At 45.8% G+C, this 22,124-nt stretch overlaps 1 protein-coding gene across 8 annotated transcripts in view; it reads right to left on the bottom strand.

Moving 5' to 3' along the window:
• LDB3 (LIM domain binding 3) overlaps positions 1 to 22,124 on the bottom strand; it is a 112,729-nt gene that overhangs the window by 76,829 nt on the left and 13,776 nt on the right. For all 8 annotated transcript variants that reach the window (XM_072628556.1, XM_072628559.1, XM_072628560.1 and 5 more), the window contains exon 3: positions 4,263 to 4,414. In XM_072628556.1, the coding sequence (XP_072484657.1) occupies positions 4,263 to 4,414 (152 nt within the window). The remainder of the gene's footprint in view (positions 1 to 4,262; positions 4,415 to 22,124) is intronic.

The raw sequence follows: 22,124 nt of genomic DNA, 5'->3' as shown, positions 1-22,124 counted from the left end.
GTCACCTGCCCAAAGTCCCACAAGTAAGCGCGGCTGGGATCTGAATTTAGGTCAAATCCAGGATGAAATGATCTCATTTTTTTTTTTACAGAATCTCATCTAGATCTCTTCTTTCCCCCTTTCACATTCTACCTTGTAGCATATTGATTTATGTATACATAGGATATTGGTGTGCAGGGATGATCCTTTATTATTGGGTAAGCTTTGAGGGCAGGGACCTCATGTTACTCCCCACCAAGCACAGCTCCCCTAATGACTAGGAATACTTTATAAATATTTGTCAAATTGAATTAGATTAGAAATCTCCAGTTTCCTGTAGAACCCTTGTCCTTGTCTGGATTCCCCACCCTCATCTTATAGATACCACAACCAGAACATGTATCAACCTCAATTTGTATGACATGTTAAGGTTTCTTTTTTTATGACATACTACTTCAGATGAATGTATTCTATCTGCTCAGTAGTAGTAGTAGTAATAACTGGAATTTATATAGCATATTAAAGTTTACAAAACACTTTACAAGTATCTCATTTGATTTTCAAATCAATCCCATAAAATAGGTGCTGTTGTTATCCTCATTTTACAACTGCAAAAACTGAGGCAGACAAAGGTTAAGTGACTTCTTCAGGGTCATACAGTTAGTGAGTCTCTGTGAGCCAGATTTGAACTCAGGTCTACTCTAACTCCAAGTCCAGTGTGCTAACCACTACACTACCTAGATGATTACCTCTCTGAATGAATCTATCTGTATTGCATCATGGATCTAGAGTTGGGAGAAATGGATAGGAGGCCCCCTGATTCAGCCCTGTCATTTTGTGGTAGAGGAAATTGAGGCCCTTTGAGGTTCAGTGACTTGCCCAAGGTTACATAGGTAGGAAGCATCAGAGGCAGAATTTGAACCCAGTTCCTCTGATGCCAGGTCTCCTTACATTGTCTTACAAAGTCTCCCCTGTATGGTAAGTCCTAGGCATTATTTCATTTGTTTTGCCTTATTTATTTTCCCGTTAGTTATCTGATAAATATTTTACATAATAAAACAGATCCCCAATCTTAGTTTTGGCCCAGTGGGCCATGGTGTGTGTGTGGAAAGGGAAAAAGGGATGTTGAAGAAGATGAAGGAGTGACCACAGTGCATTCAGAAGTGGCACACAACCTCAAAACCAGGGAGTGACTGCACAGTAAAGGAAAAGACAGAGGCTGCCATCTTTGCTCCATCTGGGTGCAAGGAGGCCATCAGAGAAAGAATCCAAAGCAGAGTCTTTGAGTTCTCTTTTGTACTTACCTATACACTTGTGTGTGGTCATGTTGTCTCTCCTCCTCCCACCCCGTCCCCAACCCCCTTAAGAGCAGGCACAATCCCTGGCACAGAGTCAGTCAATAAACATTTATTAAGCACCTACTATGTGTCAGATACCAGGCACTATACCAAGCACAGTAGGCACAGTCATTGATTGATACCATGTTCTTTCTGCCTAGGTTGATAATATCTATAGCTTGAACAGAGCCTAGAATTCACTTAATCCAACTCCCTCATTTTACAGACAAGCAACTGAGATCCAGAGAAGTGATTTGCTCAAGGTTATACAGGTAGTAAGTAGCAGAGTCAGGATTTGGATTCAGGTCATCTGACTCTAAATTCAATTCTTTTCTTGCTGTACCAGTAAGAGGATTTCCTTACAGGGACTGGGGATTGGGAATTGGAAGAGAGACAGACATCATCCTCTGCCTTGTTTCCTAGCCCTGTGCCTGGGCTTTGGGGCTCTATTTGAAGCAGGTCTGCTTCTGGAAGCTGTCCTTGCTGCTCAGGAGCAGGCTAGGGACCTCAAGGACAGAATCTTCTCAGTGGGCTCTCTCGGGGACCCACGGGAAGATTCAGGAGATAGTGTGTAAGGCCAGGAGGGTGCTGGCAGGGAGGGAGTGGACACCTCATACTTTCCAAGGCCACACAAGTGGAAAAGAACAGTAAAGATACCGGTAGCCACCTCAGCAGCCAGAAAAGAATGTTATCTCGAGTGGTGTCTTTCTCTGACAAATTGCCCTCCCCCATATCTCCTGCTGTCCCTTGTCCTGTGTTTCCAGGGCCTTTGCTGGCTGCCTGGGGCCCCCTCCTGCAGACTCTAGGTTGAGCTCCCTCAGTGGACTCTGAATTAGCCTGGCCCAGAATTCCATCTGTTCTCCCTGAGGCTCCTGCCCCACCTGGCCTGCCTCTGGTATGTCCTCCCTTTTTCAGAGCCTGCTGGCTGCCTGTAGGTGCCGGTGTCCATGATGTGGAAAGATCTGGGCCTCTTGCCACCTCTGTCACCTACAGTCCTGCAAGGCTGCCTATCCTGGGAGGCAGAGAGTGAGGGTGTGAGCTGGTGTTAGAGCAGACAGACAGCTGGGGAAGGAGCCGACAGGAGTAGATGAAGAGACTGTCTTGTGATTATTGTCACTTAGAATTAATTAGGATAGCGGATAGAATTAGGAAAAGCTGCCTCTCCTTCCACTGTCTCACACCTTCTGAGGCAGGCCACTCTGTGCCCTCTCAGTGTGCTTGGCAGATTTCTAAGACCACAAGGGCACACAGGGTCCACCCTTCCCTGGGAGAGGGGATTTCCTCAGCCCATACCCTTAAAATCATAGGCCCTTTCTACCCCATCCCTATAACCAGAGTCAGGAGGGTACAGTGAAAAAGAACACTAGCTTTGGAGACATGGGACTTGGGTTCAAATTCAGCCTCAGTCACTTATTGCTTGTGTGATCTTGGACAGATTTCTCAAGTTCTCTGGGTTTCAGTTTCCTCATCTTTAAAATGAGGGGGTTGGGTTCAATGGCTTCTATCATCTCTAAATGGATAATTGTTCCTGATCCCAGGCTTGTGTTCTTATTGGAGATTAAACCAATCCAACAAACATTTATTGAGAGCCCACCATCTTAAGGGACAGTTTTAAACTCTGAGGATACTAATTTTAACATGTAAGTCTTTTTATTGAATCGAAGATACTTTTTTTTGAAGCATTCAGGGTTAAGTGTCTTGCCCAGGGTCACACAGCTAGTGTGAGGCCAGATTCAAACTCAGGTGCTCCTGATTTCAGGACCAGTGCTCTATCTTCTTTACCACCTAGATGCCTGATAGGCACATCTTTCTGCTCCAGACAACCCTTAAGCCTGTATGGGAATGACTCTTCTGTTTTCTGTGGCGAAGACAACGTCTGTTACTACTTAGGATCACCGTAGAATATTTTCTTTTGGTCTTGACCTCTCTAGCACCCAGCTCAGGTGACTGGTGCAGAGTAGGTACTTAATAAACACTTCCTGATTTCTTGATTATCCATCCTGTGATTAAGCCACTGTCTAACAAGTATATAGTACTTCACTGTTGGCAAGAGTTTTACTTACATTACCTCATCTGAGATCATGGTTAACTCATCTCTATGGTCCACAAAACACTCTTTATAATAACTTGGTGAGGAATATGGTTAGCACACAGAAGGCATTTAATAGATGCTTCTTAATCGGATGATTGATGAGGGAAAGTGAGCTTTCTGAGGGAGGGGATGAGGATAGATCTGGGATATTAGATAGTTACAGAGGGAATCACAGCTGTGCTGGGGCCGTGAGAAGGGAGAGGGCCCTGCCCAGGAAAGTTCTCCACAGTTAACCAGCATAAAAGAAAGAATCTCTGTTTGTAAACTTTGGGGCCAATCAGTGTGTCCAGATGCACTTTGGCCCTTGTCTCCTCCTCCTCCTATCCCCCTCCCCCTTCTTCTTCTGGTAGAAAGCATTTGAGACAAGGATAAAGGGGAAGGAGGCAGGCAGGAGCTCAACCAGGGAACCCAGGACCAGCAGTGGCATGAAGGGAAGAAAGACAACAGATTAATGGTCCAGCCACAGCAGTCCCTGGCCCTAGGAGTCAGGCTGGTGCCCTGGAGGGCCTGGAAGCCTGGGGAGAGGTGGCAGGGGAAGACCTTCACTGAAGGCTTAGTCCTTGGACCTGCTCTGAGAGTGGGCAGCTGAGCAGAGGAGGCGCCTGAGGCCCAGGCTCAGGCCTTCATTCTGCATAAATCAGTCTGTTTCTCTGCTGCCATCCTGAACCAAGTCTGCGCTGAACCAATCTGTGCTTATCTTCTTGGTGCCCCCTTAGGACCTGGGGCTGGGCCCAGAACAGGTCTTCAGCCCCAGCTGCTGTCAAACCTGTGGTCCTTGTTCCATTCCTGAGGTCCCCCTCTCCACACTAAGGTCTTGGCCTGCCACCCTCCACTCCGTGCAGGCTCTCACTTACTTCTGTAGAGTGAGGCTCAGGTTGTAGCTGGCTGACTTGATCTTATTCTGGGCCTCCAGGTGGGTCATGGTGTCCGTGTTCACACCGTCAATGGCTACCACAAGGTCCCCCTGGTTGAGCTGAGACTGAGCTGCCTTGCTTCCAGGAGTGATCTGGAGGAACAGAAAGAGGACAAAGGTGAGAGAGGCCTTGGTGGCCATGGTCATGGAATGGACAGTCTGGAAAGAGCCAAGGGGCTAGCATCCTTCACCAGCTGGGCTAGGGTTGATGGGGAGATAACTGAGTCTGTTTTCAACTGGCCTAGGAATCTTTATATATGCTTCAAGTCCAGCAGTCTGTGATACTTCAGGAACAGAAAAGTGGAGCTTTCCCTCAGCAGAGGGTGCTGGTAAAGGTTTAACAACCAACTCCTAAGAGAGGGGCAACTTTTTTATCCCACTTTTAAGTTTAATCAGAATGACTAACATTTCTCCAATACCTTCTTAAGTCTAAACAACAACACAACAGTAAATCCAGCCCTGATCTGTAGTACTTTAGGATTTCTGAGGTGTAAATGCTCGCACTGAAAATTTAACCATCAGTAAGAGACAGTTCCAGCACATTCCTGCCCCCTAGCCACCTCTGCCTTGGTCCCCTAGTGTTATTCTGTGGGATGTCAACTTCTGAAAGTCCAGCTCCAAGACGACAGATATCATAGGGGATGATTGTGCAACGACAGAACTTTTAATTAGCAAAATCTTTACAAGATTATCTAATCCAACCCTTCCATTTTAGAAGTGAGGAAACTAAGGCCCAGAGGGGTTAAGTCATTTATCCAAAGTCACACAGCATATTACAGGCAATGTTAGAACTGGGAGCCCAGTCTCCAGATTATCAGTTGAGGTAACGATAATAGCGAAAAATAGTCTTTATATAATGCTTTTATGTTTGCAAAGCATTTTACAAATATTATCTCATTTGATTGTCACAACAACCCTTGATGGTAGGCACTATTATTATCTCCGTTTTATAGATAAGGAAACCAAGGCAGACATAGGTAAAGGGACTTGCCCAGGGTCTTATGATCTCTAAGAAGCATTCTAGTTCCAGACTTCCATGATTCCATAAATATTGGCTTTTGGGGGTCTGTTCTTAGAAGCTCAGCCCCTCCCCGTGACAGCCCCTGTGACAAACCATCAATGCCAGTCTCTAGATGAAATGGTCAGTCTCCAGAGACCCTGCCCATAAAGTCCACCTGGCTATGTCACCTGTCATTATGCCCCAAAACTGTCACTGCCTCTCACAGGCATCTCTACCATTGACCACACCAACAAAACTCCCAATTCCAGCCCTCTCCCAGTCCCAAAGACAGAAACCAACCCAGACAAGACCTTCAAAAGGGTCCTGGGATCTGGAGGAGTCCTAGAGCTCCCAGGGGGGAGCTCTCTTCCTGATCCTCACCTTGGCCAAAGTCCCACCCTTGCCTAGGTATGCCTGGGCCTTCAAACCTGCCCTCGGGGCCATACCTTGGGCTAAGGCCCAGAGAAGTCTCAAAGAGGGAACGCTGTTGGGGGTATGGGGAGACAGGGCTCAAAGTTCTACACCCTCAGCTTGAGGCTTCAAGGCTCTCCCAGGATCATGGTACCAGCAGGGGCCAGCCTAGTGTAAAGATGGATAATTACCTTGACTTTGAAGAGTTTCTGCTACATGGTAAATGCTCAATAAATGCTTATTCATTTCATTCATTCATTTATTCATTTATTCGATCGTTCATTCAGTCATAAAAACAATGGATATGAATGCAGGGCCCCCAGGATGGAATCCCAACTCTTCCATTTAAAGTTAGTTTGACTTTGTCAAGTGGCTTAACCTCCCTCAGTTTCCCCAGCTTTAAAACAGACTGAACAAGATGATGTCTAAGTCCTCTTCCAGCTCTAGACCCAGGACCCTAATTATTAAGCACTACTGTGTGCTGAGCACTGTGGGAGTTACAAAGGAGGCACAATTCTCTGAGAAGTTCATTGGCAAAGAGACAGAAGGATGAGCTGGGTGAGTCGTGCAAGGACAAAGGCAGAGAGGGTTTTGTGCAGAGGCAGCATTTGAGTTCTGTTTTAACAGATAAGTAGAAATGCCACTGAAGAGGGGAAGGGAACATTTGGAAGGCACAGGCGATGGTGTGGAGGTCAGAGAGCAGAAAGGAAAGGGAAGGTGTGGAAACAGATGCCCAATTCCACTGGAACACAATTTGGCTGTGAGGAATATGAGATCAGTCTGCAAAGGGAGGGCCATAGGGGTCTGCCAGCAGAAGCTTGAACAGGCTCATGAGAACTGGTTGTTAAATTTTTAGTGTGGGCATCTAAACCTTAAAAATCAGCAAATGCTACAACTTGATTTATTATTTTGTTGATTGTCTAGATTGAAGAAAGTGATGGGAAAAAATGTTCATAATGCTGAGATCAGTTGCTCAATATTTGCCAGCCCACCATGGAGGTTGGTGCCAGATTGGGGGGGGGGGGGGGTACCTTGAATTGCCAGATAAAAGATCCCACTCCTGGAGGTTTTTCTGAATGTCTAATTCTAATTCTTCCTACTATCACTCCTGCCCGTTGTCTGCCTCCTTCTTGTGCCTAAGCTGCTGCATCAAGTTCCCTACAGGGTTTCATCAGGGATGGAGAGCCCTGGCCCCTCCAGTTTGCCAGTTCCCCCCTCCCTGTATGGGTGCCCTCCCCGATGTAGGACTGAGAAGACTCAAAACAGGAAAGTTGAGCCCTTCAGTGTCATGCCAACGTGGCCCTCACAGCCGGCAACCTGGCGCCTTCCTCCTGACTCCTGCCAAGCACCTGTCTCTGCTCATCAGGGATCCCCCTTGTACTGACCTTTGGCAGAACCCCCCAGAAGAGACAAACGGCTGTTATGGGAGCAGCGGAGTCTCCTGGGCCCCTCCCACTTTGCAGAGGGAAGGATGAAGGGGGAGGTGACTTTAATTGCTGACAATGATAAAATGAGGAGTAGGGGAGTCAAACCACAGGAGTTTCTGGGCAGGAGTTGGCCCAGGTGTGGGCTCAAGGAGAAACATTTCCCAGTGAATTTCCTGGAAGCTTTCCTGGAGATCACCTAGGTCCAGGATTCTTAACCAGGAATCAAAGGGTCTATGGAGAAATTTCAAGGGGTCTGTGAACTCAGATGGGAAAAAGTTACATCATCTCTTCATTGACTTTTGGTTTCCTTTAGAGTTCTACATATCTGGTTTTATGTTTTTAAAGCCTGATTCTGAGAAGGGGTCCCAGCTTCACCAGACACTGTCAAAGGGGTCCACGACACCAGAAAGGTTCTAGCCCCCATCTATTCTCTTGTTGTTCTGAAGTCATTTCAGTCATGTCCGACTCTTCATGATCCCATTTGGGGTTTTTTTGGAAAAGATATTAGAATGGTTTGCCATTTTCTTCTCTGGTTCATTTTACAGATGAGGAAACTGAGGCAAACGGGGTTAAGTAATACTTGCTCAGGGTCACACAGCTAGAAAATGTCTGAGGCCAAAGTTAAATGAAGGAAAATGAGACTTTTTGATTCTAGACCTGGCACTCTATCCATTGCACCATCTCACTGCCCCATCTACTGTAACACCTTCATTTTACAAATGAGGAAACTGAGGTCCAGAGAGGGAGAAGTGACTCCCCCAAAGTCATAATAAGAGTCAAGAGTTGAACCTGAGCCCTCTGACTCAAAATTTAACAGGCTTCCTACAACACCCTATCACCTCTCCAACTCTCCCTCACTAACATTGAGCTTTGGATCATGCATTGAGAGCTCAATGGGTCCTTAGAAATTAGAGTATCTAGTCTGACCCTCCCATTTTACACATGAAGAAATAGACAGGCAGAGAAGTCAAATGACTCACACAAAGTCTAATCGGTATTAACTGGCAGAGCCAGGATCTGATTCCAGGCCCTCTGGATTCAAATCCAGTGTTCTTTGTACTGTACCATGTTGCCTAGGTGAATAGATGAGTGAATGAATGAGTGAATGAATGAATGAATGAATGAATGAATGAATGAATGAATGAATGAATAGACAGTGATGCAATCTAAACCCAGGTCCAATTCAAACACTCTTCCATCACACTATGCTGTAGCCTTGGCATGATCACAGTCCCTAACTTCTTATGTCACACTGAGAGACCTCTCAGTCTGTCATTCATTGCAATGAGGGAGTAGAGATGGTATTCTTTTTTAGAGAATCCAAGATCCCAATGCAATCTGGAATAGAGAGGGCACTGAGGCACACCCAGCTTTAGTTGTTATCCTAAGCCCTCCATCCATTACAATTTGGGGGACCAGGGGACTGGTGGTAAAATACAGTTTGTCCCAACAGGTTTCCTTTCCCAGCCATGTTTGTAAGGAGGTTCAGATCTGATGGAGTTTGCCCTTCCCAGAGCACAATCTTGGGGAGCAACAAACTTGCTGAGAGGGCATTTGGCTTAGCAGAGATGGCTTGTGTGGAAATAAGACATTTTTCATGAGTTTCCCATCTTAAAGAGGGTCAAGAATATACTGATCTGAAAAATGAATGTTGAAAACTATTTTTACTTATAATTGGAAAGAATAAAATACTATTAAGTGTAAAAAAAAAGAAAAAGAATGTACCGATTTCCCTGGGATATCTCTAATTATCCCCTCCCCCCAGCCCCAGCCCTGAGCACTTACATAAAGCAGCTAGAACAACATTAGCCAGAATAAGGAGTCTATAGCTACCCCAAAGGGTACAGCATGGGAGGAGTGGGTGCTTAGGGAATCAGATTCTGTCAAGTAAACAAGAGTCTGGGTTCAGTCAGGAAATTTGAGAATCATCCAGCTAATGAAGACCCAGCTGCTGATTGAGCTGCCCTGAGAGGCAGCAGAAAGCTATGGAGAGCTGGGGGTGGTGGTAGAGAAGGTGATACCCCTGTCATACTGCCAAAGTATATTTGGGACCATTTGGTTTCCATTTTTCTTGGTCTACTGGCCAGCTAGATGATGGATTACCTTCCAAAGAGCCCCCATTGGGATGTGTACCTGAGATCCTCCCAACATTAGATTTCTGACACATTCAGAGGGCCATAGAACCAATTTTTTAGTTGTCATCTGGCATGCTTTATTCAGGCCTTTGGTTTCCCATTCTTAAGTTACGATTTACTCTGCTTTACCCCAAAGGGCATGAGTAAGATTAGTAATACACTAATAGCATTAACGAGCATTTACACAGCACTTTCAGATTTACAAAGCTCTTTACATATATTATTTGATCCTCACATCAATCCTGTGAGTGAGGTATTATTCTGATACCCATTTTGCAAATGAGGAAAATGAGATTGATAGATGGAAGTTTTGAGGTTTCCAGTTCATATAAGGAAGGACTTGCTAAGAATTGAATGATGAAAAGAGCTCTTTTGAGAGGTAGTAAGTTCTCCTTTATTGGAGAGGTTTCAGCAGATATTGAATGTTCACTTGCTGAGATGGGGCTCCTGCTCAGGTATGGGCTAGCCCAGATGGCTTCGGTGGGACCTTACAATCCGAAGATTCTATGAACCTGTGACCAGGGTTCTGTAATTTCTACTCCCTGTCTCTCTCTCTGTATCTCTCTCTTTTAGGCCCTTTCATCTTCCATTAGAACTTATTCAAGGAAGTCCCAGGAGGGCAAATGAGCCCAGGGCTTACAGATATGGGATGCTGGGCTGTGGAGGGTAGCGAGTTCCCTATCATTAGAGGTCATCAAGGAGACAATAGATGGCTACTTGTCAGGGATATTGTAGAAAGGATTCATGATTTGGATAGAGGTTGAACTAGACCACCTTTGGGGTCTCTTCCAATGCTGTCTCTGATTCCCCTTCTTGGCCTCCCATCCTCACAATCTATCGCATTTACAACTCCCAGACTTTTAGATGGCTAACTTCCTTCATGGTTGGACCTCTAAGATCCCATGTCCCATTCTACCATCCTCCCATACCATAACCTCACATCCTGACCACTTTACCTCTCCCCACCCTGGAATGAGACTGCCTCCCCTTCGCCACCAGCCCTGAACATCCGATGGGCATCTTGCCTAAATCAGGTTATCAGATGACACTTAGTTTCTAGCCTTTTCTTAGCAGATATATTGGAAGCACAGAGCCAGAAAGGACTTTAGAGACCATCTATATCAATTCCCTCAGAGGCCCAGAGAGTTAAATGATTTGCCCAAGATCATCGACATAGTAAGAGTCAGAGTTGGGATTTAATTCTGTGGTCCTTTTGACTCGATAGTTAGGTAGTGCAGCAGATATAGTGCCTGGAGTCAGGAAGACTCATTTTCCCAAGTTCAAATTCAGCCTCAGATACTTACTAGCTATGTGAGCCTAGGCAAGTCATTTGACCCTGGTTGCCTCAGTTTCCTCATTTGTAAAATGAGCTGGAGAAGAAAATGTCAAAACTATTCTAGTATCTTTGCCAAGAAAACCTCAAATTGGGTCACAGAGAGTCAGACACCACCGAACAACAACCTTTTGATTCCAGCACTGGGGATTCTTCCACTGTACCATGTTGCCTGCCTAGATCAGAGACCTTGATATCCACTGACCATGCAATCCAACTATCCTCATCATTTAGCAAAGACCCCAGCAGGCACCACTAATTTTTCACACAGATTGCAAGTAAGGACCTTTGAAGTTCATGGAGGAGGAGGAGAAAACCATTGATATTTCTGTCAGGGCAGCGTAGGCCCAGAGAAATAATCATCTCCACAATCCGCACCTCCTCCTGACTTACCTAATTTCATTGATCATTCTAGTTCTTCAGACTTAGGATTTGACCCTTCTTGTTCTGGTAAATGTCTGATAACCAGTTTGTGAAGGAGGAAGGAGGAAGGGGAAAAGGGAGAGGAATGAACACTGCGTTATTGACATTTTATCCATCACTTTCTAAGCACAGACAATCAACAAAGTAATAAATCAAGACCCAATTGGTAGCACTTGTGACATACAGAGGTGTAAGTTCTCACACAGAAAAGTTAACAATTGGCTCTAGCCACTTGAACTGGTCCTAGCATACCCCTGCCCTTCCTTCTCCTTTAAGCAGAAACTCTGCCCCATTTAATCAGTGGCCAAGTCCTGCTGAACTCTTTCATCCTTTCCATGGCCAGCCTCACCAGCCTAGCTCCTCGTTACCTTTTGTCTGTAGGGAGGGGCTCTGTTAAAATTGGGGTGTTCTTCTCTCTCTTTCTTCTTCTGAAATACCCAGGAGTGACGCAGAGGAGGCCAGCTTTGGAGGCCACATGGCCATCTAGTGGGCCATAAGGCTGGAGGCCCCTGGGCCTGAATGGATGCCCCTGGTGTGGAAAGGAGGGAAGAGAAATCATGGACCCATGATTCTGGTTCTGGAAGGCATTTCTGAAGCCACTCATTTTACAGAGGAGGAAACTGAGCCCCAAAGAAGTGACACAGCTCGCCAAGGTTACCATGTCAGAACAAGGATTTGAACCTGTAACCTCCGACTCTAAGTCTGGCGTCCCTCCTACAGAAAACTCAGTCCATTGAAACTGCAGGGACCAGACTGGCCTTAACAGATGGAAAGTGCAGAGGTAGATGTTGTCTCACATTATAGAAGAGCCTTCTAACAATGACAGCCACCCCAAGATGGAATGGGCTCTATTGAAAAGTAGTGAGCTGCTCTCCCTGGAGGTATGCTAGTGGAGGCTGGACAACTGTGCGTCAGGGATCATGTAAAGGGGATTTTTGTGGTTCTAGATCAGACTGAAGGGTCACCAAGTTCCTCTCCTTCCAGTTCTCAGGTTCTGTGATTTCCATCCCCAGTTTGGTTTTGGTGTCTGGGTTGGAGGCTGGAGGTAAGGCCCCCACCTCTCCCCAGTACCAAAGAGCAGAGAATTTTCCTGGAAGGGACACAAGCCCCCAGAGCCCTATTTATAACCTACATCTTGACTTAGCTGAGTATTTATAGACAGTGAGACATTCTCCCCAGTCCTGACACCACACAGGCCTCCAACAGAATGGGGTATGGGGGGAGGGGCAGCAGGGAGAGGGATATGGCTGAGCCAGGCTACAGAGAGACTGGAGGATGGGCCCTGAGTTCTCAGCTACAGCTAGGGGAGGTGGATGGCAGTGGGTATTCTGATTCAGCCCTGGAAGTAGGGGTAGGAAGGGGGGGGTGAGGAGTGATCCTTCCACACTGCAGGGTTCGCTGACCAGATTAGCCCACACTCCATGTAGGCCTCTTCCCTTCATACCAATAAACTCAGGTTACAGCAAAATCCAGGACACCTCAAGGAGTTGTGTGTGTATGCACAGACACTTCACATGACCCCCAGCTCTACTCCCTCATTTTACAGATGAGGAAACTGCAACTCAGAGACATTAATGCCTAAGTCCAGCAATCTATCTGTTAGGCCACACTGTCTTTCTTGGGGTTTGCAGGGATGTTGGAAAGATGATTGTATATATCCAGATGATGCCTTGGGGCCCAGTAGTAAGTCAGCCCCTTTCTTCCCACCGGCCATCTCTGTGAGTCAGATCCTGGACCTGGCAGCCTCTGGACCTTCCAGTGAGGCCCAGAGCCCTCACTCTGTCTGGGCACAAGATGGGAATGACTGACACTTGGTGGTGGGCTCAAGGTTCAGTTAGGTGGGGATGGAGGGCTTCAGAGGGGGGTGGAGCTCTCAGGGATGGAATGGGGAAGGAGAGAAAAAATAGAGATCAGCTTTAATTAAGTACCTACTGGGTGCCAGGCGAGTGCAAAGTGCTTCACGCATCTCATTTGAACCTCACAATAACTCTATAATAGTAGGTGCTATTATTATTCTCATTTTAATGACGATATTAATAACAACAACAAATAACAGCTAACGTTTATCTAGGACTTACTATGTGCCAGGCATCTTATAATTATCATCTCACTTGATACTGGCAACAACTCTGGGAAGTAAGTGCTATTATTACCCCCATTTTAAAGATGAGGAAATGGAGGCAGACAGAGATTAAGTGACTTGCCCAGGGTCAAACAGCTTTGAATTCAGGTCTTCCTGACTCCAGGCCCTACTCTTGATTCTAGCTTTGCTGAAGAAAAAGGCCTGCCCCAAATGAGTTCTGTATAAATAGAGAGACAAGACAAGGGTCACTACCAGCAGAACTGTGGGGCAGCTAGGTGGTGCAGTGGATAGAGCACCACTAGTGCAGGAGTCAAGAGGACCTGAGTTCAAATCTCATCTCAGACACTTGACACTCACTAGCTGTGTGACCTTGGGCAAGTCACTTAACCCCAATTGCCTCATCCTGGGTCATCTCCAGTCATCCTGATGAATATCTGGTCACTGATTCAGATGGCTCTGGAGGAGAAGTGAGGCTGGTGACCTGCACGGCCCTCCCTCACTCAAAACAAAGTCAAGTGCAAGTCATGTCATTATTTCTCTGATCGCATGCTCTTCTTCAGCAGCAAAGGACAAACACGCTCACCAGTGGAGCTATTTAGGTGGGTGACTGATAAGCATCAACAGTGCCTTCTTGGTCCAGCTATCAGAGCTGTTTGAAAGTCCAGTGGTCTGCCTCAGGAGATAGTGAGTTCCTCATCACTGGACATATTCAAGCAGAAATTGAGGGTTTTTTCTAGAGAATTCCTACTGAGGTGGAGGTTAGGATGTTTCTTCCAACTCTGAGAGTCCTCATCTTATAAGATCAGCAATGATTCTCCCTGGGAATGAGTCCAGAAGAAAGAAAGAGAACTGGGGAGAACTGGGCAGTCCAACCTCCCTCCATCTCTCACCTCCCAAAATCATGGCATCTGCCAGCCACATAGTTAGGGAGTCAGGGTAGGGCTTCAGGGGGGAGAGAAGAGAATTGAAAACTGGGAGTGGAGAGGGCAGCAAATCAAACATCGTTTTTGGACTTCTTCCTATATAGGAAGCTAGAGAGATGAGTTACATGCAGCTCTGTGTGGATGAGAGTGTGTGTGTGTGTGTGTGTGTGTATGTGTGTGTGTGTGTGTGTGAGTGTGTGTAGGGGGAGTGTGTGTTGGAAAGGGAGTTAGTGGTGGCTTACAGTTAGGCCAATTCATTTCTAGCACTGAGTGCCATCATTTGGGGCAAAGGGCTAGGGAATGCTAAATGGCTCAGTAGATAATGTTGGACCTGGATTCTAGAAGTTCAAATCCAGCCTCAGACCTTTATTATCTATGTGAGATTTGGCACATCGCTTAGTTTCTGCTAGCCTCAGTTTTCCTATCTGTACAATGGAGATAATTATATGGCATCTCCCAGAGTTGTTGTGAGGGTCAGTGAGATAATATCTGCAAAGTGCTAAATGAATAGAAGCTATTATTATTACCAGATTCTGTAAAGAGATTTTATAAGGTTAATTAAGTCACTTGGTCACAGAATTCTGAAAACTCAGACCTAGGAAGGACCATCTGGTCCAGAGGTTCTTGCCCTTTTTTGGGTCCTGGCTCCTGGGGAAGTCTGGTGAAACATATGAATCCTTTCTCAGAATCATGTTTTTAAATGCATCAAGTAAAACACACAGGATTACAAAGAAAGCCAATTGCATTGAAATGGAGCTAGCAAAATAATAAAATTCACAGACTCCCTGAAATCTAACCACAGATCCCAGCTGAAGAACCAAGAATCTCATCCAACTCAGACCTAAGTTGGAATCCTGTCTATAAGACCCCGGACCAGTAACCACAAGGCTTTTCTACTCAAAGACCCCAGTTCTGAGACAGACAGAGAAAGAGAGAGAGAGAGCGAGAGAGAGACAGGGACAGAGACAGAGACAGAGAGAGAGACAGAGACAGAGAGAAAGACACACAGACAGACACACAGACAGAGAGAGGGAGACAGAGAGACAGAGAACTGTGACTCTTCTTTGGTGATGGGGATCTCAAGGCTTGGACAAACCAAGGAACCTCTCCTGCTGAGATTTCCTAGCAGGCAGCTCAGGGCTGAGCTGGAGGGAGGGATTCAGAGAAAGCCAGGAGAGAGACTTCAGCACAGGCCCTGGGTGAGGAAATCCCTTGTCCTCCAGCTAATATCACCCCTAAGAGTTCAATCCCTTCACTTCACAGCTGACAGAATCAAAGTCCATGTCAGGGAAATGACATGACAAAGGTCATATATTAAAAATGCCAAAGGCAGGATGGGAAGCTACCTTAAGACCAGGAGTTCCTTTTACAGTATCATGATTTTCCCTCTGGCCACTTATGATTCATGATCATAGGTGAGTCACTTAACCTCTAAGGGCTCCGATTTCTCATCTGGAAGATGACAGGTTTGAACTGGGGGTACTTTGGAACCAGCTCTTACTGGCATAGGAAGGCTAACTTAAATTTTCATTGTGCATGTTTACCCCTTGGAAACTGACAAACTCTACAAATCAGTCCTAGATTTATTGTTTTATCTATTCTCTAGACTTTAAGAAAGTGATGGAAAAAGTGTAAATAATGCAGATTCCATCAAAAGGAGAGCTGGCTTTTAAACATTTACCAGTGTGTCACTGGTCAGACTGGGTGATATCTGAGTTTCCTTCAAACTGTGACATTCTAGAGTTCCTTGATTCTGTATCTGTCCCAGCAGCCAGATGCTCACACCCACCATGTTCACACACCCACACGCTCACACTTCCCTGTGCTCACATGCTCACAGAACACTCAAACACCCCCACACCCATTCTCTGAGACATTCCCCTTCCCAGACTCTCACACACCCACACCAAGAACCTACACCGGCTCCCACTTGAACAGAGCTGTCAGGAAGGAGACAGTGAAAGCAAAGTGGATTTTCCTCAGAATTATCAGAGGGGGAAGGGACTGCAGGGGTCATCTCACTCAATCTCTGCCTGAACAAGGTATCTATAGGTGGATAGAGTGCTGGACCTGGAGTCAGGAAGACTCATCTTGAGTTCAAATTTGACCTCACTCACTAGCTCTGTGACCCATGGCAAGTCAGTTATCCCTATTTGCCTCAGTTTCCTCATCTGTAAAATGAGTTGGAGGAGGAAATGGCAAGCCACTCCAGTATCCCCACCAAGAAAACCCCAAATGGGGTCATGGAGAGTTAGACATGACCGAAAAATGATTAAACAACTGCCTGACCTTGACAAGTCCATCCTTGACAAGTCATCCAGCTTCTGAAGACTTTTAGCAAGAAGTCAGCTCAGACTACTTTTGGATAGATCTAATGATTACAGTAATGATTATTAATTATTAATCTAATGATTTATCCATTATTCTCCCTGCAGTCCCCTATCATCCTCACATTGCACATAGTTCTTACTCCCTGTATTGGGCAGGTGACTTCATCTTTCTGTGCCTCAGTTTCCTCATCTGTAAAGTGGGAGTGTGGATTTGATGGCCTTTCAGGTTCCTTCTGGCTCTAAGATTGGACCCAGGGCCATCCCACCTCAGTGCAGGTGCCGAGTTCCCTGCAGGAGTTAGTTCAGCTGGTTGTGAATTTGATTGCTACCCACTGGGTGTAGAATCTAGAAGTCGGCTCCTGACACGCTCATTCTAGGGCTCACTCTGCTGCTGATACAGAGCAGGCTGTTTATCCTTTATGGCCCTATTTCCTTTTCTACAGAGTTAACAGGTTAGCTTCTGTGATGTCTAGGGTATCTCCCAGCTCCGGCCCTCTTTGAGTCAATTAGAAGGAATGTGCATACAAATAAGTAAATACAGAATTTTGCACAAAATGAATTTAAGGGATGGGGCACTAGTCAGCCAAGGTGCCTTATAGAATGTGACTCTTCAGTGCCTTGAGTGGAGTTAAGGTTTCTAAGAAATAGAGGTTAAGAAGGAGAACATTTCACCATGGGAGGTAGTCCCTGTGGGGGAATGAAGCGAGGGAGAGGTTACCCATGTACCAGCATAGAGGGAGATAGTCAAGAAAACTGAGAAGGCAGGCTGATGCCAGGTGGAGAAGGGTTTTAGATGCCAGGGAGGCAGGAACTCTAACTATGGCTTTGTTGGTACAAAGAACTCCCAGGCGAGGAAAGACCTTCCATTGGTATTTCTCTGCAATTTATAATCTTAGGGCTGGGGTTCTCAAAATTTTGTGTGTCGTGGGCCCCTTTGACAGTCTACAGAGAACTGTGGATCCTTTCTCAGAATAATTTTTTTAAAATAGTAATTAAAGGAAATGTTAAATTTCAATGAGAGGTAAGTGAAAAATAAAGATATATTTTTCCCATCATACTCCTTGGGCAGGGGGCATCTATGAGCCTGAGCTTAAGAACCCTCATCATAGAGATTTGCCTGGAGTATTGAGGGGCTAAGTGACTCCATCAGCCTGTGTCAGGGGTGGAACTTGAACCCAGATCTCCTCAATTCTAAAGGTAGCTTTTCTGTCTACTCTATCACTCCATCTCTCTCAAATGCCTGAGGTGTTCAGATTTTATCATACAGGAAATCCAGAGTCACTGAAGCTTCCTGGCAGTGACATGGTCAGATGCATACTTTCAAAACATCAAACAGGCAGTTATGTAGAGGATGGGTAAGAGAGGGAAAAGGTTGGATACAGAGATCAATTAGGTACTATAATTAAAAACTGATGTTTGACCACATTACCTGCATTCTGCACTTGGGCAGTTCATTTTTTAACCCAAATAGAGCATTTTGCATTCATCCTTGCTTGGTCTATCATCCAGTCCCGAGTGGATTGGGACCAGGAAGAATTGTCCCCTCCTCAGCCCCACCCCATAAGCCCAGTCAGACAGGCCAGACTGGCCAAGGTTGAATTATGTTAGGATAAGCAATCAAGGTGCTGGGAATTTGTTTTTTTTCTTATTTCTCTCTCTCTTTCTTCCTCCTTCCCTCCCTCCCTCTTCCTTTCCCTTTCCCTCTGTCTCCTCCCCACCCCTTTCCTTTCTTGATTATAAGAGCCTTAGGAAAAAATCCCACTTTGGCTCAGCCCAGCCAGGGTAAAAGAGATTTGTTCAGCCCCATGGCCAAGATGGCAACTGGAATCAGAACACACCCGGAGAGAGATTTAGAGTTTGTTGTTGTATAATTGACCTCATTTGGTATTTTCTTGGCAAATATACTGAGGTGGTTTGCCATTTCCTTCTCCAGTTCATTTTACAGATGAGGAAATTGAGGCAAACAGGGAGAAGTGAATTGTCCAGGATCACACAGCTAGGAAGTATCTGAAACCAGATTTGAACACTGCTGTAGGTGCTCCCCATTAATTTTGAATTTACTTTGTCTATATGTTATATCCATTTATTTGTATATATGTTGTCCTCTACATATAAGAGAATGGTTTCTGTTTTGTGCCCAGCAAAATGGTGCAACTTGTGAAGACTGAGTTTAGAAGAAATGGACTCCAGGGGAAAAGGGCATCTTTTACCTGCGCTTCTTGCTTCCCTTCGGAGTGTATGCTCTCTGCATTGATCTTCCAGGATTTTGGATGATCACTGGGAATCCTTCTGATTTCTGTCTCCCTGTTGAATTTGTTTATCCTAAACCCCCACCCTGAGAGGAAACTGCTTGCTATCAAGAGGTTCTCATTTTCTGTGGCTCATGGAGCCCTGAGCCAGTGTCTAGTAAGCCTATGAGTCCTTTCTTAGAATAATATTTTAAAATGCATCAAATACAATGCAGAGAATAGCAAAGGAAATCAATTCTATTTAAATACAGTTAGCAAAATTTTTTTCTGAAGTTCACAGATCACAGAACAAGAACTGCAAGAATATGACACTAGATATTCCCTCACCGTGCCCTGACAAAATGATGACTCTCCAAAGGGTCCTCCTCCAGAAGGGAATGAGATTTCAGGAAATGCTTCCACAGTGCAAGACTACACCGGGGGCCAGGGAAGGTGGCTGAAATGCGATAACCTTTGCCTTGTTAAGCAAGCAGGAACAGTTGTGTCTATATTCACCACACAGGAGCAGGGCCAGCACCTCCATCCCAGTCTATATTTCTGACCTTTGGGACTTTGCTATTAACAGGTACTGCCTGTCATCATCTCTGGGTAGCACCAGAAACAAAACACACAGGCAGGCTTCTGCTGTGAAATTCCAGGAATGTCCAGCACAACCTTCCCCAGAATAGCCAGGGTCAAAAAAATCCTAGGATGTCACAACTGGAAGAGACCACACATGGCTTCCACTTGAACCCCCATGAGCCTGGGAATCACTGCTAAAACATCCAGAAAAGTGATTATCTGGCCTCCATTTGAATACCTCCAAGGATAGGGAACTCATTCTGTGAGAGCAAACTATTCCATTATTAGACAAATATTATTGTTAGGAAGTTTTTAGATATTTTTTCTTTTGGTATCATACCAAAATCTTTGGTCTTACGAGTTTTACACATTGATACTAGTTCAATGCTCAAGGGCCAAACTAAAAAAAAATCTAATCCCTCTTCCATACAACAATCTGTAAGCTATTTGATGACAAGTACACTACCCCTCCTCCTCCCCAATCTTATGTTCCCTAAGATAAACACTCCCTGTTCTTTTACTTTATCATCAAATGGCACAGCATCTGGTCCCCTCACCATCTCATTCACTGTCCTCTGGAAAGGGTTCAGCTTATCAATGTCCTCCCTAAAGTATGCTACCCAGACCTGGCCAGATCATGGCAGAGTACAGCAGGACCACCTCATCTCTTGTCCCAAATAGCAAACATTGTTCCATCCTTGCATGTTTTCTAGGCTGCACAGACACCGTTCTGGCTCATGTGGAGCTGACAATTCACTAAAACTCCCAAGTCTGATGGAAAAGAGAGCTGCCTGGCCACACACCCCGATTCTGCCCTCATCCTTTGGAGCCCATCCTTTTAACCTGATTCCATTACAGAATATATTTGCTATCCCTCTCAGCTTTGCATCCCTATTCTATTTTGGGGCTTGGCCACTTTTGCCCTCCACTAAGTCATTGATTAAAGGGCTAAGGATTAAAGCCCCTGATAGTCTGTCCATTAAAGGCCACCCTCTGGGACAATCTTGATCCCCGTATTCCCTGAAGGCCTGGTCTCACTCTGGGCATCATGGGATCATGAACCAAAAGGGGGAAGGGGCTCTGGAGGTCACTGGCCCAACCTCCTAACTGTTCAAATTCCAGAGAAGTTCAGTGATCTGGCCAGGGCCACAAAGCCAGGAAATAGGGCAGCCTGGATTCATGCCTGTGTTCTCTTACTTGAAAATTCAACACATCTGCCACAGTACGTACTATAATGTTGCCACATGGGTCTAATGAGATGACTGAACTAGATGAGTTCTGAGACCCTTTCCAGATCTAAATCTTACGATTTTCTGGGTCACAAAGGGTGAGCTTTCTGAAATAAGATCTCTCCATGGAACCTGTTAAGTGACTGGTCCATGTAGGCCTCCCTCTGTCCTCAGTCAATAACACTGGCCCTCTATTCTCATTTATTCAACCCTACTGACAAGAGACAGAACAGGGCCTGCTCCCCGGCAGCTGATCTCCTTGGTCCAACCCCTGACTACCCAGGAGAGAGTTGGGAAGGGAGTGGGGAGAAGGACATATGGGGCAGCTGAGGGTGGGAGGAAGGAACCCAGCTCCCATTACAGCTGCCCATGTGCACCTGTTGAGAGATAAATAAAGCTGTTCTCTTCATACCCCTCTTTGTAAAGCGACCCTTCTCCCCCACCCAACCCCAGTCTAGTTAGCTTCTACATCCATATCCCAACCACTGAATGTAGGGGCTCAGAGTAGAGAAATCCAACTTTTCACTGTGGGGCTGGATCTCAGATTGGACAGCTCTTAGATAAGGTGTAGTTCCACTCTCCTGGGCCCACAAGGTCACACCAAGAACATGGCTGATGTCACCCTGGGAGGCAAGGTCGGAGCACAGAGGAGGCAGGGGGAATTGTCAGGCCAGAGAGATTGGGCCCTTCCCCATCCTCTCCTCCACCATGGAGTCTCCAAGGATCTAGGGGCAAGTCCAGGGCACTCTGCACCATCCAGCTGTGGACCTTGCTCAAAATACCCCTGTGATCTAGCTACCAGGACCTGGCCATGGTGGTGTGGTTATGCTTTTTCCTTAGGTGGGGCTCAGTAGAAGCATCATTTCTACCCGTCTTTATTCGATCTGTCCATTCTAATCAGGCTCCTTCTCGGCAGCTGTGCCCTTGATTGGCTCCACTTCTGCTTACCAAGTTTCCTACGCCTGGAATGCTCTTCTTCTGCCAGCCTTGCTGTCCTTTTTTTTTGCAGTCTCACACTAAATGCCACCTTCCTCAGGATGTCTTCCTTGATTGCCTCCAGTCAGTAAAGACTTATACTCTGGGGGCCTGGCACAGTGGCTGGAATGCTTAATAAATGCTAGTTGCCTGACCCCACAGAGGGCTCTATTTGCACCTCCCTGAGGCCCTTATCACACATTACTTCGAATTAGAGTTCTCCATGTCTGTGCTGTCTGGAAGCCACAAATGGAGGGGCCATATATTATTTTAACATTGACGCTTCCCCAAAGCCTCGACCAGCATTGTGCCTACAGTAGATGCCTAGTAAATATTTGGTGAATGACTAGGAAGTCAGGGTGGCCTAGCCTTGGAGCAAGGACAACAGGCTTTCAGTCCTCACTCCATTACTCTCTTACTCCATGACCTTGGACAAGTCATGTCCTCTGTTTCCCCATCTGTAAAATGGGGGTGACATTTATCTGGCCCTTTAAGGCATATACAATATTTCCCACCTGTGATCTCATTTGATCCTTACAACAGCCTTATAGGATGGGTACCCAAAGGATTTAGTACCCCCATTTTATAGAAGAGGAGCCAAGTGGCTGGTCTATGATCACACAGCTAGCAAGTGTCAGGGGAGGGATTCTTAGCCAAGTTTCTTCTGACTCCAAAATTCTTCCTACTAACCATGGTCCTGCCTCTCTCACAGGGTCTCCATAAA

Source organism: Notamacropus eugenii, chromosome 1 (assembly GCF_028372415.1).
Source record: "Notamacropus eugenii isolate mMacEug1 chromosome 1, mMacEug1.pri_v2, whole genome shotgun sequence".
In the NCBI taxonomy this organism is placed as follows: Eukaryota; Metazoa; Chordata; class Mammalia; order Diprotodontia; family Macropodidae; genus Notamacropus; species Notamacropus eugenii.
This window is presented reverse-complemented; position numbering and strand designations above follow the sequence as displayed.